This window comes from Urocitellus parryii, chromosome 12 (assembly GCF_045843805.1).
Source record: "Urocitellus parryii isolate mUroPar1 chromosome 12, mUroPar1.hap1, whole genome shotgun sequence".
Lineage (NCBI taxonomy): Eukaryota > Metazoa > Chordata > Mammalia > Rodentia > Sciuridae > Urocitellus > Urocitellus parryii.
In genome coordinates this window covers 91,713,465-91,733,368 of record NC_135542.1, presented here as the reverse complement: position 1 = coordinate 91,733,368, position 19,904 = coordinate 91,713,465, and the positions used below count along the sequence as shown (strand labels likewise).

General features: G+C 39.6%; 1 protein-coding gene across 1 annotated transcript in view; it reads right to left on the bottom strand.

The window, feature by feature from the left end:
• The window catches only part of Alms1 (ALMS1 centrosome and basal body associated protein), a 202,233-nt gene extending 187,720 nt beyond the window's left edge, over window positions 1-14,513 (bottom strand). The window contains exons 1-2 of the mRNA XM_077791989.1: window positions 14,130-14,513; window positions 12,792-12,794 (exon numbers count right to left, since the gene is read on the bottom strand). Coding sequence (XP_077648115.1) covers window positions 12,792-12,794; window positions 14,130-14,513 — 387 coding nt within the window. The remainder of the gene's footprint in view (window positions 1-12,791; window positions 12,795-14,129) is intronic.
• Window positions 14,514-19,904: the final 5,391 nt, after the last annotated feature.

The following is a 19,904-nucleotide window of genomic DNA, read 5'->3' as shown; positions in this document are numbered from 1 at the left end:
TTCGTATCAAATAAGGTAGACTTCAAGCAAAGGTTAATCAAAAGGAATAAAGATGGACATTACATACTGCTCAAGTGAACCATACACCAAAAAGACATAACAATCATAAATATATATGCCCCAAACAATGGTGAAGCTATGTTCATCAAACACACTCGTCTCAAGATCAAGAGTCAAACTGACCACAACACAATAATCTGGGGTGACTTTAACACACCTTTCTCACCACTGGATATATATTCCAAACAAAAGTTGAATAAAGAAACTATAGAACTCAATAACACAATCAATAACTTAGACTTAACTGACATATACAGAATATTTCAACCTGCATAAAGGGATACACTTTCTTCTCAGCCGCACATGGATCCTTCTCTAAAATAGATCATATACTATGCCACAAAGCAACTCTTAGCAAATACAAAAAAGTAGCGATGCTACCATGCAATGTTATCAGATCACAATGGAAGGAAATTGGAAGTCAATGACAAAATAAAAAATAAAAATTTCTCCATCACATGGAGACTAAACAATATGCTACTGAATGAACAATGAGTCACAGAAGACACCAAGGAGATTAAAAAATTCCTAGAAGAAAATGAGAACATAGACACAACATTTTGAAATCTCTGCAACACTATGAAAGCAGTACTAAGTGGAAAATTCATTGCATGGAGTTCATTCTTTAAAAGAAGAAAGTCAACAAATAAATGACCTCATACTACATCTCAAAGTCCTAGAAAAAGAACAACAAACCAGCAGCAAAAGCAGTTGAAGGCAAGAAATAATTAAAATTAGAGCTGAAATCAATGAAACCAAAACAAAAGAAACAATTAAAAACATTGACAAAACTAAAGTTGGTTCTTTGAAAAAAATAAAATTAACAGACCTTTAGCCATGCTAATGAAGAGAAGGAGGGAGAGAAATTACCGGCTATCTATTTTAAGCCTCAGGCCAACATCATTCTAAACAAAGAAAAATTGAAGGCATTCCCTCTAAAAATTGGAACATGACAGGGATGCCCTCTTTCACCACTTCTATTCAACATAGTTCTTGAAACACTGGCCAGATCAATTAGACAAACGAAAGAAATCAAAGGGACATGTTTAGGAAAAGAAGAACTTAAATTGGCACTATTTGCTGACGATATGATTCTATACCTAGAAGACCCAAAAAGCTCCACCAGAAAACTTCTAGAACTAGTAAGTAAATTCAGCAAAGTAGCAGGATATAAAATCAACACCCATCAATCAGACATTTCTGTATATCAGTAACAAAGCCTCTGAGAAGGAAATGAGGAAAACGACTCCATTCACAATAACCACAAAAAATAATAAAAATAATAAGATACTTGGGAATCAATGAAAGAGGAGAAAGATCTATACAATGAAAACTGCAGATTCCTAAACAAAGAAATCAAAGAAGACCTTACAAGATGGAAAGATCTACCCTGCTCTTGGATAGGCAGAATTAATATTATCAAAATGAACATACTACCAAAAGCACTATACAATCTAATGCGATTCTGATCAAAATCCCAATGGCATTCCTCATAGAAATAGAAAAAGCAATCATGAAATTCATCTGGAAAAAGAAACCCAGAATAGCTAAATCAATCCTTAGCAGGAAGAGTAAAGCAGGTGGCATCGCTATACCAGACCTTAAACTATACTACAGAACAATAGTAACAAAAACTATACTACAGAGCAATAGTAACAAAAACTATACTACAGAGCAATAGTAACAAAAACAGCATGATATTGGCACCAAAAGAGACAGGTAGACCAATGGTACAGAATAGAGGACACCCTCAGGATGCACAACGCCACCTACTGGAAGAGAATAAGACAGAATTCTAAGAGTGCAATTTTTCCCTTCTTTCCTTTTTTTTCTTATCTTTTTCTTCTCTCCTTTCCTTTCTTTATTTTTATTCCTTTCTATCTCTTTTCCCCCTTTTTTCCTTCTTCTTTTCTTTTTACTTTTCTTCCTCCTTTTCTTCCTCTCTCAACCTCCCAAGGTTACTATTTCTACTACATGTAATTTACTAAATGCAAATAGGTGCTTGTTTCTATGCTTCTTATTGTCCTCCCACATACTTAACTACCCTAAAATACCTCCTGTCTATTCTCCTGCTAATAACCCGCTTCGTTAGAGTTCTCCTCCAGAGTAGCTAAAATATTAACCCCATACCTTCACATCTTTCCCCCTTAACATAACATCCTACCTCCGACCCTCAGTTCTCTATACGCCACCAGAAACTTAATATCTTTTATGAAATTAATGAATATATTTTAAATAATAATTGAATCCAACATCTCTAGACATAAAAACTAACTATAAATGTATTAATTACAAAAACTAACTCATAGATGATGTATAGCTGATATTGGGAACTGTTAACATTGTCTCTCATCACAAAGGAGAGATCTCGGAACTATACAAGAGCAATACAAATCTATAGGAGAAAAACAATAACACAACAGTCACACAGAGCTGGAAAGAAATGTGAGCAGCATGAAAAGACAAGGAAAGCACCACAAACAATGCAGGACAATTCAACATTAGAAGAGGTAACCCAATTTCTAATGAGTTTAAGTCTCAAACTAACAGCCTATTTACTCCAGTTCCATCAAAGTACAAAAAAGTTTAAACAAAAAAATCACAAAACTTTATGAAAAAAAAAGAAGGAAAAAAAACACCTTACAGTTGCAAACTGAGCAGGCATCAGAACTACACTCAAATATGGTAAAGATGCTAGAATTATACTTTAGGAAGATGAAAATGTTCTGAAGATGAACTGTGGTGATGATTACACAAAATTAAAGGTACTTAGCCACTTAAAATGATTAAGGTAAATTTTATGTTATGTTTATTTGTCACAATAAAAAAATGAAATCAAGGGGGAAGAAATGAGGTATAAAAGCATGAAAAGACAGGGAGGAATTATAAACGCATATTGGTAAGTGGGAAAAGTCATTCTGAAAAGACAACATATTGTATGGTTCTAACTATGACACTGCATAGACAAAACTGGAAAAAGTTTTAGTGAGAATATCAGGTTTGCCAGCATTTGAGAGGAAGGGAGAGAGGTGTGAATAGGCAGAATACAAGGGATTCCTAGTGCACTAAAACCATTCTGCAAGATATTTTAATAGTATTACTCTGTATAATACAAATGTCATTATTCATTTGTCAAAACCACAGAATGTACTAAACAAAGAGAGAACCCTAATATACACAATGGGCTTTAATTAATAAGGATGTTAATATTGGTTTACCAACTGTAACAAACATTCTGCAGTAATACAATAAGGGAATAGGTGAGGAAGAAAGGGGTAAAATAGTTAATTCTGCACTTTTTGCATTTTTTTACAGACATAAAACTCCTTCCCAAAAAGGCATATTACGTTATTTAAAAAGGATAAAACATCTGGACAGAGGACTATAAAGAAAATAAAAGATGGGAACAACATTCTAAACAAACCAGACCTAATAGGTTGGACAGAGACAGTTGGAATAGAACTGAGATTCCAGATTAAATCCATATATCTATGGCCAAGGGATTTTCAACAACAGTGCTAAGATCATTCAATGGAGAAATAGTCTCAAAGGGACAAACAAATCTTTTATATGAGATAACCCAACAAATCATGCTGGGTTATCTCATATAAAAGAATGAAGTTGAACTCTTTCTTAACACCATATAAAAAATTAACTCAAAATAGATCCAAAGCCTAAATGTAAAAGTAAACATTATAAAAATCTTATATCAATTACCAGCGAGAGAAGCCTGCAAATAAGGTGTCAGTCTCTACAGGCTATGAGTGTTTGGTGCCTGTGTGAGTGGCAGTGTGTAGAGCAAAATAGGAAAGAGTGAGAAAGAACAAGGATGGATGGATGGTTGAGGTGCAGCCTGGCCAGAGACTCAACAGACAGTGGGAGAAGGAACAGGGCTCAGCCTTCATGTTAGGAGCCACAGCAAAAATATTGATACAGGCACCTTTGGATTTTATGACTGCCAGCCAGCAATTCACATTCATATGGTAATTGGACTCATGCTGTCTAGCTGGGCCCATTTTCAGGACTCAGGTTACTCATGTCACTCTTGTAATGGGAGAGTTCCCATTGGTTGGGAAAGGATGGTAGGAGGGTGTTCCGGGGGAAGGGGAAACCCCCCGGCTCAGGTAGAACACACACGTGGCGGACCCACCTGTTAGGGGACGCACACGGCCTCTCTCTAAATAAAACTTTGTCTCAGTTTGACTGGCTTGTGTTTTTGTGCCCAACCGGGTTGCAAGATTGCAAGCCCGCGTGCACTGATAGCTCAGCAGGGAATCGCTCAGCAGGGGTGCCGCAGGCAGTGTTTGGCAGCAGGAGCGGGACTCAGCCGGCCCGGGGCCGGGCAGTTTGCGGCACCTTCAGTACTTTGCCTTCATCTCTGCTGACAGGGTATCCCCTCCTTTGCCAATACTGTGAGATGCTAATTGAAATGCAATCTATGGAGGGAATGCATTCCTTTCTGGTTGTTGTATTTTAAAGTCACAGACAGCTCTCACTTCTAAGGAACCGGTCACTGATTACTAAGTTGTGGGTGAATCCTATGTTTATAACCTTCACTTTATGACTTCCCATGCTAACCTCCTTTAGGCAAGGTATGAACCAATGTGATCTCATGACAACTCCTGCTACAACTTACTGTTCCTTTCAATGTATTTACTGTGTTGGGAACACAGTGATAAGGGTGTGGGTGGCTGGTGTGGAAGACTAGATAAGTAGGTGACAACTAGCCCTTAAAGGAGTCTGGGAACACTAGAAGTGACGGTGCCTAAGTAAAGTGAATATAATATTCTGAAATATCTGAAATGTGAGCCATGAACAGCATCACCAGCCTCCTGAGAAAAAAAGCTTGGTGAAGAATTAACCTCCATGGTTTCTACTCCCTACTTTCCTACTTTCCACTTGAGCTCATAGTGTAAGCCCCTTATTGAGGTTGGGAATGAGGTGGCAATAGCTGCACATTTCTCCAGTGCATATTCAGGAAGAACTGGGAAGTGCAGGGTGGTTGGAGTTCCCAGATACAGGCATAAGAGAACAGAATACAGCTCAGAAATGCCCTGTGGTGCTAGCCTTCTCAGAACTCAGAAAAGAATGGCCTGCCTAAAGCCCTCTGGTTACAGCAGGAAGCTGGAACAAGAACTTTTTCCTGATGTTAGATTCTTCCCTTCCCTACTACCTCTCCCTTAATTTTTGAAAGAGGACTATACACTGAGATGTAGCTCTAGGGTCACTAGAAGGAGGTCTGACAGTATGAATGCAAGAATGTGTACATGTGTTCATTTGCAGAAGTCCTGACACCAGTTGGGGCACTGTAAGCCTCTTCATTGGCAGAGACTTGGCATTTGTTTTCTAATTTAAGAGAATAATAGGCCTATCCTTAGGGAGAGATTTTAGGTAGGCATTTTTTCCTGTTGGCATCCTCTTATTTGGGTTTGTGAAAGAGGGAAATGGATAAGTGATTATCTCTAATCACAATACAGCTGTCATTTGTGCTACACTGAATTTGTGCTACTGCATTCTTATAGCCATCTTTCTTTTGACTGCTGCAGTGTTTATCAGTAGCTCAAAATGATCTATTTGATGCAGGGGAGTAAAATCTTTTTCATTTACAAAAGAAAAAGAGGGCTTAGGTTGTATGTTAGTGGTAGAACAATTGCCTAGCATGTAAGAGGCCCTGGACTTGATCCCCAGAACCAGGGGGAAAAAAAAAGGAAAAAGAAAGAAGGTACCCCCCGACACACAAACACACACAATGACAGCTATAGGATAATTGGGCTACATCTTCAAGTTCACATGATATATTGTTTTGACACAGATGCCTTCTTACTCAGTACAAAATGACAGAAGGCCTTAAAAAGACAATGAACAATCTCCAGAGGAGAGAAATGGAAGTTGGAACATAGGAACAGGCAATGGGAACTCAGGTACCACAGTGTAAATAAAGTGATAAGTTGTAATTAAAATATTGATTCCCTAATCATTCTGGCAAAGACCCAGACTTCCTATTGTCTTTGCCCTTTCAATTGCTTTTAGACTTTCCCTGCACATACAAACTCAAGAGTCAAAAGCAGGAATTATATGTTAGGCTTCCTAACAGGACCTGCAGCAGCTACTACTGTCCCTTTACAAGAGTCAAACAGGCCTGTAAATGTAGTATATATGTATACCCCATCCTAGAACTAATCTACAGGGATTTCCCAGCATCCATCCCTTCAATATCCAAAAATATATCAAAATACCAAAGTGCATTTGTTTTGTTTATATCAAAACATCTTTCCCTGTCCTATCCTCCAACAGGACCTGCAAATGGCCTGCAAGTCTATTTTAACCTATCTTCCCAATAGGTATTATCCATTTTCTTCCTGTCTCCCTTTGTGTCCTCTCTACCCAGTCTCCCATTCCTTGATACCTTCAACTACATCCCAGGAAGCACTTTTGTATGCTGAGTTGGTGATATGCCTTCACTCCACTTCCTCTTTTATTGGGTTTAGAGGATAATAGGAACTATCCTGTACTCTGCAATGCTGAAAGGCCTTAGTTGCAAGCTAAGAGCAGCCAGCCAGCCAGCCATGGCAGGAAGACATGCATATTTGGTTGCAGTTGAACTGCAAATGTAGTTACTCATAGAAACTGAGTGTAAGGAAATTTAGGACACTCTTCATCAGAATCTGAAGTAATCTCAAAGCACTCCTCCTATCCCTTACAGCTGTACTCTGGCTCCCTAACCAGGCCAGGAAGCTTGGTCTGACTCTCCATCCCTGGTGCTCCCTTGAAAAGGAACCTGTACCTCACTAGTAGACCCAGAACCTTGGTATCACTACTCTGTGGAGGGGATGGTTGTTAGAATGCCCAAAGTGGTGCTATTGTGGCACTACTGAATTTTTTTTTTTTTCCAGAAACTCCATGGAAAAGAAATGTTATTCTTGGTCAGGGGGGTTGCCAATTCTTCACCCAAAAGGGAGCCATACCCCTGCAACAATTTATTTTTTAAGTCTTCTTTATACCCCGCCCTCCTCCAAGCCAAAATATGGTCTGGCTTTTATCTTCCCATTTGTTTTTGTCCTTTATTCTCCCTTTTTGTGTTCCATTTATTAAAATAGTTGCATATAATTAATTTTTATGAACTATAAAAAATTATTAATTAAAATAGAATAAAAGTCAATCTTAAATGGGGAGAAAGGTCTGAGGATGGGATAGAAAAGGACTTTTTGATTTAAACAAAACAAATGGTGTGTTTGAGTATTTTTCCGGGTACTAATGGGGTAGATGCTGGGATGTCCCTGTAGATTAGTTCCAGAATGGGGTATCCATACACATTGCATTAACAGACCTGTTCAACTCTTGTAAAAGGACGTTAGTAGCTGCTGCAGGTCCTGTTAGGAAACATCATATAAAATTTCTGGTTTATTCTAAATGTCACCATGGAAGTCATTTGACTCTTGTCTTTATCTCCTTTTATGGTTACTATACCCATCCAAGTCTTTTGGAGGAGGAGAGAAAAAGAGATTTAAAATAAAAATGTCTAGAAATTTCTTTCAAAAGGAAAAACAAAGGGATAGGTCTTTGTAACCTCATATTTGGCAATAAATTCTTAGATGCCACCCAAAAGCATATTAAAAAAAAATAATAGATACATTGGATGTCTTAAGAAATAAAAATTTTCATACTTCAAGAGACCCTATATGACCGGGCATGGTGGTACATGCCTGTAATCCCCGTGGCTCAGAGGCTGAGGCAGCCTCAACAATTTAGCAAGGCACTAAGTAACTCAGTGAGACCCTGTCTCTAAATAAAATATCAAAAAAAGGACTGCGGATGTAGCTCAGTGGTTAAGCACCTCTGGATTCTCTCCCCAGTTCAAAAAAAAAAGAGAGGGCTGGGATTGTATGTAGTTCAGTGGTAGAGCGCTTGCCTTGCACGTGTCAGTGTCAGGCACTGGGTTCAATCCTCAGCACCACATAAAAATAAATATTGTGTCCATCTACAACTAAAAAAAAAAAATTTTTAAGAAGAGAGATAATCTATATAAAAAAAAGTTAAAAAAATCAAAATCTGCATATTATATATCTGACAAGGGAAACATATGAAAATATAACAATTCTTAAAATTCAATAATAGACAAATAACCCAATTTTAAAATGGGCAAAAAATAAGCCAATCCCAAAAAAACAAAGGCTGAATGAATGTTCTCTCTGAAATGCACATGCTGACTCACCATGGAGGGGGGGGCAGTTTGGCCACCTGACTGGACAGGGTGGAATGAGGGGAAAAGGGATGGGAATGGGAAAGACAGTAGAATGTATCGGATAAATTTCCCTAATTCATATATGAACACGTGACCAGTACAACTCCATATCATGTACAATCACAAAAATGGGAAGATGTACACTTGTATCAGCCCCACCAAAAGTAAAGCTGGAGGCTATAAAGGAAGGGTCCTTGTGTGAGAGTGCTTAATAATAATGATCACAAGAGTCACAAATTTGTCCTGAGTTAATTTGAGTCTGATTTCATAGACTCACAAATCTTCCTAACCTCCTACCTTGATGAACTTGATCCATTTTTCAGGGATAAGATTCTGAGTTACTGTACTCATGGTTTTCAGAGACTGGCTGAAATATTGATTGTTTTGTGCTAATTATTTACAAAAAAGTAATGCTTTGCTGTCTTTATTGTCTTAGCATGATTCTTGCCCCACGTATTCCTTGTCCCGTCACCACCATCTGCCCCTGTAGAACTCAGGACTGCTCTGATGCTGAATCCCCTTAACTGTCCACACCCCACCTGATAGAGAATAAGGACTTTGGGTTACTTCCCCCAACTTAGCCCCCTTTCAGCAGGAAGCAGTTTGGAGATGTTGTCTCCTATTTTTCCATAGAAATGTTATGTAGAAATCGACAGTAGGGAAATGTAACAGTAGTCCACTTTATCCTTTGAATATAACCCTTGCTACTCTGCCACTGCCACTTATTTTTTAAATGGACTTGTTCCTTTCTCTACCTCTCTCCCAGCTTTCCTAATCTCTTTCCCTGCCTAATCTCAGGGGAAACAGGATTACCTTTCTTTCCCATCCTAGGCAGAGTTATCTGTCCCTGAGTACACACCCACCATAGAAACAAGTAATACAGACTTTAGGGATGGTACCAGAAGATCTTAAAAATGACTATCTCCCAAATTAACAAGTGAATTACAACTTTAGACAGAGAACATGTAGGATGTACCCTTTGTGTCACCTCTTTAATAGCCCCCTGTTCCTGCTGATGGGCAGAATCACAATCTTTGGAACAGGAGTCCCCTCTGTTTCTCCTTTGCTAGCAAAGCAATAAACCTTTTTTCTTTTTTTCAAAGAGAAAAAAAAGAGGGGGGGAGTTACATTCCATTTTGTATAATATGTCAAAATACATTCTACTGTCACTTTTAACTAAAAAGAATAAAAAATAAATTTTTTAAAAAATAATGGACAAAAGATCTAAATATTTTTACCAAGCAGGTATACAAATGACCAATAAGCATATGAAAAGATCTTCAACATCATTAGCCACAGGGAAATACAAATCAAAATTACAATGAGGTACCACTTCACATATACTAGTATGGCTATAATCAATAAGCCAGATAACAAGTGCTAGTGAGAGTGTGGAGAAACTAAAACTCATGTTCACTGCTAGTAGAAAAATAAAATGGTGCAGCCACTTTGAAAGACAATCGGTTAGGTTCTAAAAGGTTAAATATAGAATTACCACCTGTACCAGCAATTCTACTCCTAGATATATACCCAAGAGAAATGAAAGCACATGTCCACATAAAAACTTGTACACACATTGACAGCAGCAGCATTTCTAAGAGACAAAGATGGGGAGGGAAAAAAAATTATGTTCATCAGCTAATGAATGGATAAACAAAATATTATTTATTTACACAATATATCATTATTCAGGCATAAAAAGGAATGAAAAAAATACATGCTATGTCACGGCTAAATCCTGAAAACAATTATGCTGTGAAAGAAATAAGTCACAAAAAAACAAACAGTATGATTCCATTTATATGAAATACACAGAAGACACAAATCTACAGAGACAGAAAATAGAATAATGGTTGCTCAGGAGAATGAAAGATGGGGGATATTATCTAAAGTGTACAATATTTCTTTCAGAAGTGAGGAAAATGTTCTAAAACTGACTATGATAATAATGGAACCTATCTATGAATATATTGAAAGCTCTGAATTGTCATGTTAAATTGTGTGGTATGTGAATTATATGTCAATAAAGCTGTTAAAATGTTTTTAAATAAGACAATTAAGCCCTTGACATAATAGGTTAAAAAATATAAGCAAACATAAGGAAAAAGTAAAATATGAAAATAAAATTATTATATTAAAAAATGACAAGCAATAGCATTAAACTTAAATTCAAGAGCTGCTTCCTTGGGTGAAAAATAAACACCTACCAACTCAAATCAAGAGAAAAAACAAAATTAGAAATCAGAAATGAAAATAACTACATAAAATTGAAAAATACAGAACACTGTGTTCAGTTAAAATTGAAGACTAATAACTCCATTATCATTATTTAGAAATCCTTCCTAGAAAATCACAAAGTACCAAAATGAAAGAAAAAGAAAGTGCATCTAAACTATAACCCTGAGAGGAATCCAGAGGCATAGTTTCACTGGTGAAAAAATTTCAAAACTAAGGGGAAAATTCACATAGATTTAAACCAATTCAGGACACAGACTAATAAAACATCCTAGGCCTTTTATGAAAATGGCATAATACCAACAAGGTAAAAGGTTCAGTCTTGTATTCTCTCTCTCATCTGTGAAATAGTAATCTGCTGGAGTGGGGGCTTGAGAATAACAATGAAGAGTGCTAAAGGCTGACAGAGGAAACAGATTACCAAGCACTATCTATAACTCAGTTAAAATTGAAAACTAATAAATTCTAGTGACACAGTCCACAATGAATTATGTTCGCCAGCCTGGCTCAGGTATTTAGGGGACCAGCATGAAAACAAAAACAGTAAAGGCTCTGAATCTCTCACTTCCCTGCACTCTTAAAAAAGACTTACACTGGTAACATTTTGCTTTGGATTTAAACAGTTAGTTCCGTGGCTTATCTCAGTCTCAATAACAGGACTAGAAACTTAATTAATGCCCACTAAACCACCACTAAAACACCCTTCCTACCTAGTGAGAGATGTATAAAAGAGGAAATCAAGTATTAGAATTTTATTATTTACTTTGAACAGATTAAGTGAAATTAATGTTTCCTATTATTTGATCTCATCCTCTGAACACTTTATACTGCACTAAATGCTACACAACTAATATATCTTCAAAAAATTTCAGAACTGAGAGTATAGCTCAATAGCAGAGTGCTTGCCTAGGTATAAGCAAGGGCCTGAGTCTGGTCCTTGGCATTGCAAAATAAAAATTTAAAAATTCATAGTTCATAAATTTCTAGCAAGGAACACTGAACTTTATTCCTTTAAACACTTTTCAACTTATGCCAATAAGTTTTCATGTCAGTGAACTAAAGGAAAAGTTAGCTTAATACTCATTACATCCCCCTTAACACTATCTTTAATACAGAAGACCACCTACATCTTCATATATTTTCTAAGGAAATAATAATTGATTTCTCTAAAAAACAAAAACAAACAAAAAACCCCTGGGGGAAACACTGGTCTCTAAGAAGCAAGATTCTTCTAATACACAGATAAGTCACTGTTATAATTTTCTTACACTGTCTGTAATGAGTTCATTTAGAATTCCTACTGAAGTCCTGAAGGTATAAATTTAAATATTCATCATTATTCAAACAAGAGGTCATAAAACAAAATAAGTTAGGAGACTTCATTCAAAAGTATGGCTTCAGGGACTGGGGTTATAGCTCAATGGTAGACCGCTTGCCTACCATGCGTAAGGCCCTGGGTTCAATCCCCAGAACCACATTAAAAAAAAAGACTAAAAAAAACAAGTATATAAAATAAAGGTATTATGTCCATCTACAACTAAAAGAAAACATTTGTTTAAAAAAAATATGGCTTCAATTATAGTCTAAGTGTAGATGACTTACAATTTAAAATCTCCAGTCAGAACCTCTCCTCTAATCTTCAAAACTAAATTAATAATCTTAGCAGTCACCTAACCAATTCCATTACCTCCCCCATGGCCACCAACCCACCATAAGCTTGGCCATATTTCAATATTAGCACAGCATTCACTCTATAACCTAACTCGTGGACATGTCCTGTCCAATCCATTAGGGGTGAAGATTTTGCTTTGAAAGTACCTCTTGAATCTGTCCACTTTTCCCCTATATCAATACTTTCCTATTCCAAAATATCATTATCTTTGCATGGCAATTTTGCAGTGGCCTCCTAATTAGTGTGCCTTTTATCACTGCTGTTCCCTAAGCCACCCTGCTATCACAGCAGTTCACTCTGCTACAGTGATCTTTCTGAAGCACAAATCTTATACACCCCTTTGTTTAAAACATTTTCACTGATTTCCCAAATCTCCAAGCATAAAGCCCCTAAATCCCTGACACAGCACACAAAGCCTTGCAGTCTGTATTCAAACCACATTGGCCTTTAGTTCCTTGAAAATGCCAGGCTTACTCCAACCAACATTATCTCTCTTCATGCTTTTTCCTCAACTAAAAGGCTCTTTCTTGCGCTTTGTCTAGTTAACCTTAGTCTGTCTTCTGATATTAGTTTTATCATAACCTTCTCAAGGAATTTCTCCACCTTCACTGACAAGGCCAGGTTACCTTAACAAATACTAAAATAATTACTTTCATAGTACTTTAGCATCACATGGGTTTTACTTTTATGTGATCATCTGAATTTTATCTGCCTCCCTCTCTAGCCTCCGAACACTAAGAAGGTAGGGACCAAAAATGTATGTGTTCATCAAGGTTTCCTTAGCATCCAGCAATGTGTGCCACATGGTGAATTCTTAATAATATTTGCATAATGAGTTACATACCCCCTGGAATGTTTACCAAGCGAAACAACAACTGCTCTTTACTGATCACCAGTCTAGAGCATCTCTGTGATGATGGAACTGGTCTATGAGATGGAACTGGTCTATATATTTCTGCTCTGTCCAGTGTTAACCACTAACCAAGCATGGCTAAAGAGCACTTGACAAATGATTAAAACAATGGAGACACTGAATGTCTAATTTTATCCCTCACCCCCAATTTCGTGTTTGGGATCAAACCCAGAGTCTTATACATGTTAGGCAAGCACTCCACCACTGAACAACGCCTTCCAAACCCTGTAACTTTATTTATTCTTAACTAAGATACAAAGACCCACAGGTGCCTAGTGGTACCGGTGAACAGCACAGGTCTTACTTCTTGTAAAGCAATAAATTATATGTATGATTACTTTCAAAATGATCTTTGCGGACCAACCACAAAAAGCTCTTTATCTATTCTGAATTACACTGTGTTTTGGGCTGTATCCCAAATCTCTTGCATTCTAAGTCCCTCCCAAAAGCTGGGGGCACATTTATTGATATAAATGGGGGTCCGGAAAAAACACAGTCTGCAGGAAGCCTGGCAAGACCACCAGATGACGCAGAGGACTATTTCTTTCTATTTCATTCACTCTATTTCTTTATGGGGACTCCTGCACTTCAATTAAACTCATCTGCTAATTATCTCCTCGCAAGTTATTCCCAGTGCGGCCACTCTCTCCCCCCAGTCCTACGCCGCCCTTTTCCCTTCCCTCGGGGCACAAAAAGCCCCACCTGCTCTCTAAAGCTTTTAACTATACCACCTGGGAAATACTGGCTCCCCCGAACATCTGTCCTAGTTGAAAAGACCCGAGACCCAACCAGAGGGAGGAAACAGGAGAAAGAACAGGGGATCTGCAATAGTCGGACAACACCTGGGCTGGAGTCGGGGACCCGAAGGCGAGCATACACCCATAAGCCTTGAAGGCGCGCTTTTTAGCTGTCAGGTCCCGCGACAAGCCGCGCGCAGAGCAGCGCGCTCAGGGCCCTGGGGCCCCGCGACCCTTCGGCCGCCCCACACCCCACGGCGGCCGCCTCACCTCCGAAGAGGTACTCTCGCTCTGTGAGTAGCGCGGCCTCGGCGGTGGCAATGGGGGAAAAGTCACGCCGGGGCGTGCCAGCAGCCAAGCCTTGGCCTCCTCATCTTCCTCGTCGTCCGTACTTTCCAGTGGCTGGTACTGGTAGTTTAAGCCGGAGTCCAACTCGGGCTCCCGCTCGGGCTCCCGCTCCGGCCCCGGCCCCGCCTCCTCCTCCACCTCTTCCACCTCTTTCACCTCCTCCACCTCCTCCACCTCCTCCACCTTCCCCTTCGCGGTCTCTTCGGAGTTCGGGGCCCTATCCGTCTGCGCCGCGGTCGCTGCCGCCACCTCCGCCTCCTCCTCCTCCTCCAGCTCGCCAGGCCACGGCAGATCTTCAGGCTCCATGTTGGCTTCTCGCTCCGGGCGGCTGAGGAGGAGGGGGGGGAGGGGAGGGGAGGGGAAGAGGGCTCGCTGGCGGTTGTGGCCTTGCGCAGGCGCAAATACCGCCACCGCCTCTCACGGGGCGGGGCTGGGAGAGAGCGCGGGTTGCTAAGGACGCCCCGCAGGGCGGGCGAGAAGGCCCCAGGTGGGGGGAATCGCGAGAGGCTACTACACCGCTTTGCCCCGTCACTGGCTGAGACCTTGCTCATAGTACTGTAAGCTCACAATAAACCCGGACTGGGCTCCTATTGGGCGCGGAGGGACCCACAAAGAGAGAATTTAGCCTCGATTTTTGACCTTGCACCGAGGAGAGGTTAGACCCTAGGGTAAACCCCTGATAACTACACTTGCAAATTATAGATTTTTAAAGGTTTGGTGCCGTTGTGACAGGCTGTATAGGGGGCGCTTGAAACCTAACGTGGAGAGGAGAAGGGTTAAGAATAGAATGGTGGCATCGGAAGATGGGAGTTAGAATCCTGGTATGACCACTTACAGTGTAGCTCTAAGTATCTACAAAATGAGGATAATAGGATGATTGTGCTAATTAAAGGAACTAACCAATGTAGAAATAGGGGAGGGGGAGGGGAGGGAAAGTAATACCCACTGTTAGATAATATTATTACCAAATCAGTATAAACTCAGCAATGATGAAAATTGAAGATTAATGACCTGTGTCCTGACTTTGTCTCCCGTTGACTAAAAAGGGAATAGAATGGAATTGAGAAATTTATTGCATCTGGGAACTGGTCTAACACTAATAGATTCAGTGTTAGGAGCTGGCCTGGCATCCTTTTATTGAGCCCAAACGTGCTCACAAGACAGTTTTTTGTTTGTTTTGTTTTGTTTTTAGTTGTAGTTGGACACAATATATTTATTTATTTCTATGTGGTGCTGAGGATCGAACCCAGCGCTTCGCACGTGCCAGGTGAGCGCTCTACCTCTGAGCCCCAGCCCCAGCCCCAAAGACACAGTCTTAATCTGTTTTCTGTTGCTAGTAACAAAATATCACTGGGTATGTCTTAAATAAAGAGGTTTATTTGGGTTCACATTTCTGGAGGTCCAAAGCCAAAGGACGGTATCCATTGATGACCTTGTTAGCAGAGTCCTGTGGCAGTGCAGGGAATCACATAGCAAGAGGCACGTGTTGTGTGTATATTCTCTCTCTACCCCTCCCCCATTATCTATCTATCTCCCCCCCTTATAAAGCCACCTGTATTCAATAATGGAGACTCCACCCTGATGACCTTATCTAATTCTGGTCACCTCCTAAAAGCCCCTCCCCTAAACACCATAAGATTGTTTCCACTCTCGTAATACCTCACAGTGGTGATTAAACTCCAATATGAGTTTCAAAAGGGACAAATCATTTTCATATCATAATAAACACGAACATCATTCGGTGAAGTGAGGCGAAAAGCAAGACCACTACTTTTAAGCACAGGCAAAAATGATGTTGCTATGCAAATCACAAACATGCCAAACATCTTTCTCTTTCGTCTCATTTAAGCATTTTACTAATTAACAGCTCTGGCATCACTATATTCTTCCCTTCTTCTAGGTAAGATTCATTAAGATATTCAATCATAAAATTACCTCTGTCCTTGACAGCATCCATTTCCGAGCAAAGCCCTGCCTCTTTGGGGAAAAAAAAATTAAGCCCTGCTTCTTTAAACCTTCCCCTCAAATCACCTAACATGATCCCAATGTATTCTCCCTTGCAACAAACAAATCCAACTTTGTGTTTCTGGTGATCTTTGGCCAAAGACCAGTGATAAAAGATAGTGATGATGTAAGCTCTGTGACAATTTCAAATTTACTGTGAGTGGGGTGCATGCCCACTTACAGAATTCTGATTTCTGCTCTGAAGCACAGTACCTCCTCATCAAAGATTTATTAAGGCTTTTGTAGTTTCCAGGCTGCCTCCTAGTACCAATCTCCATGGCCAAGTAAGTGCCCTGGTTGGTCTTTCCTCTGGTACTCATAGCAGTAGGTGTTAAGATGGAGTTGCCAAAGGATAGCAGCAGAGAGTTCTCAGTCAGTGAAGTACAGAGCAATCTGATAACCCAGGCCTTGTCATTCAGACTCTTCCTATTACCTGTGTTTCCTGCTCGTTACCCCCTTGGGAGGTTCAACTCTTGCCCAAATCAATATTCAGACATTCCTGTTTATCTGGGATGTTGATTCTGAGTACCATGTATCTTTTCGTTTCTTGGCTCCATTTGCTCTCAGAGCCATTTAGACATAACGTTTGAGATCTTCTCGGGGAAAGATATGGTAGAGAGTTTTGGAGGCATCAGAAACTGCTCCCCCAACACATACACTTTTTTTGAAACTTTTTTTTTTTTTAGTTGTAGATGGACACAATACCTTTATTTTATTTATTTTTATATGGCACTGAGGATCATTGAACACAATGCCTCACACATGCTAGGCAAGTGCTATACCACTGAGCCACAACCCCAGCCCCAACGCATACACTTTTATCACTCAAAACTCACTGCATAATTCCATCTCTGGCCCAAATATAAATAGATAGATAGGTAGGTAGGTAGGTAGGTAGATAGATAGATAGAGTTTTTATACTGCCTAAGATTATGGCAAAAGATTCTAGCTAAAAGTGGTAAGCATAAATTAAGGTCTGATGTGCTCTGAAGGGAAAAATTACCATTATTTATAATAGTTATTTGTCAAGGCAGAAGCCCAGAGAATTAGAAAAAGATAGGTGGTCGAGACCCATGGGGAGAATAGGACCTATCCATACAATTTGAACCAGAGGGTTCTGATTCTGGGACTTACACATGATTTGGGTTCCCAATTTTCACCTCCCATAGCAGGAATGCACCCAAATGTATTTTGGTATTATTTATATACATAAAAACTTGGAGTCAGACAACCCAAAATAAAGTCAATTCCTACTGCCTTATGTCTAATCTACATACAGACTCAGATTGGACCTGCCTTACTCATAGTGCAGCTCTTTCTTCATGTAGGTGCCAAGAGACGATGAAAGAGTGACACCATTATGTTCTCCCTTTCTTCTCCTCTATCATTGTTGCCACCCTTTCTTCCTCCTCCTCCTCTTCTTATTCATCCTCTTTCTTCTTCTTAGTTCTCCTCCCTCTCTACCAACTCTTCCTCCCCTTCTTCCTCATCTTCCTCCTCCTCTTATTCCCTCTCCCTCTCCCTCTCCCTCTCCTTCTGAATAAACAGAGGTGATGGAAGCAAAAATCTATTACAGAGGAAAGATATCTTAATTAGGGATTTGAAGTTCAACTATAAGGCAAAGGGCAGATTTAAGGAAAAAATTAAGAAACTGGTCCATTAAAAATCTAAAAGGCTGGGGTTGGGGCTCAGCAGTAGAGCACTTGCCTAGCATGTGCAAGGCCCTGGGTTCCATCCTCAGCACCACATAAAAATAAATAAATAAAGGTATTGTGTCCAACTAACTGAAAAATAAATTTTTAAAAATATCTAAGACTGGAGCACATGCACACCCCTACAGGGCCTTCAAATTCGTTATTCCTACATACCCATTATTCCCTCTTTTATTTCATTAAGATTTCTGATCAAATTCAGAGGTCTTCTCTGATCACCCATCTAAGATATCTATCTCTATATTCTCCATCATACTCCAGCCTACTTATCTGCTTGATTCTTATTTATATATCTGTCATTAACCAACATTCCATGTGTTTATCTATTTTGTCTACACCCACTAGAATATAAGCTTCACAAAAGCAGAGAGCCTGTTTCATAGCATTAACTGTAACACCCAGAATTATGCCTGCCATGGAGTTGTCCTCAATATTTGCCCAATGAAGGAATAAATAAAAGCTATTTAAAATGATAAAATCTCTTTTATGAGAGGAGCACAGAAAAAAATACTCTTTCACTCTCCAACCGCATTACCTTCTGTTGCTCAAATCTCCTTAGGATATAAAAACTAAAGGGCAAATGCCTGGTATATCTTGGATATCTTAGCCCATGTCCTTCCCATTCCAGATGTTAAATAATTTTAATATCACCAATACCTGGAGGCAAAGAAGAGATGAGGTCCCATATGAAGAAATATTAGAGCTGATGAATTGGGAGATTATTATTAATGTAGGCATAAAAACATTATGAAACTTCAGCTTATGGGAACTATGCTAAAAGCAACCCAGGGAAAGGGTCTCTGACAACCCTTGCCGTGACCTGCACAACTGAACCCTAGAAACCAGCAAGGGGGATTAAGAAAAACACACACAGAGAGAGATTGAGGAAGAGGTAGGATCAGATGGAACACTGCACTCTGATGGAGAAACAAGTGACTGTAGAGCTGGCCTAGCACGTTTGTAATCAAGAGGTTAAGGACTACAGAGGCATTGTTCTTGTGCACTAGAAAGTTATAGGGCTAGAAACATTCTTGTAGCTATTTCATTGTTGCAATGCTTGGAGCTTCCTGCAGCACTTCAGGAAACCCATTGTCTAAAGTTACCATTAAGCAGGTGGGCTCAGAAGTAGCAGCTGGTGAAACATTGTGGTTGTCTCCTCAAGCTCAGAATTTCTCTATCCCTGGAAGCTATGTGCCTGAGGTCAAGGTCGAGACTGTGTCACCATTACAACTGGGCATCCTGTACCCTTGCACAGAAATATTCCCAGGCAGCAGGCATGCCACAGCCATGAAGCAGTCAGGAACCTCCAATCTCAGTCACCACACTCCACAAACCATTAAGCCAGAACATTCTGAGAGCATGGAAAAAAACAGCAGCGATGGGAGCCATCAAAATGAGCCACTGCATGGGCTGGGGATGTGGCTCAAGCGGTAGCGCGCTCGCCTGGCATGCGTGCGGCCCGGGTTCGATCCTCAGCACCACATACCAACAAGGATGTTGTGTCTGCCAAAAACTAAATAATAAATATTAAAAAAAAAATGAGCCACTGCCTATGATAGATGAAATGCAGATAATCGATATCAGGGTATTAATTCTCTGATTGGGTTAAGACTCTCACAACCCAATCATTGCTCCTCTGAACCTTCTTGCATTGTCTCACATGTGAGCTTTTAGGACATACCTCACGTCCAAACCATAACATTGGGTTAACTTCCTGGAGATTGCTGCAGGTTGTGAGTCAGAATTTTACCTTTATATATAGTTTGGTCATTATCTGTATGTTCAATCTCTCATACTCAACCAATATTTATTGTGCAGAAACCAAGTGCCAGTCACTTTGCCAGAAGCTAAAGTAATAGAAATTGGATGACACCTTCCTCCTTTTAGAGGATTGAGTTTAATCATCAGAAATCACAGTATCTAGGTTTGCTTCCATTGGATTCCTAGAACCATCTTGGGGATATTTTTCATGAAGCCATTC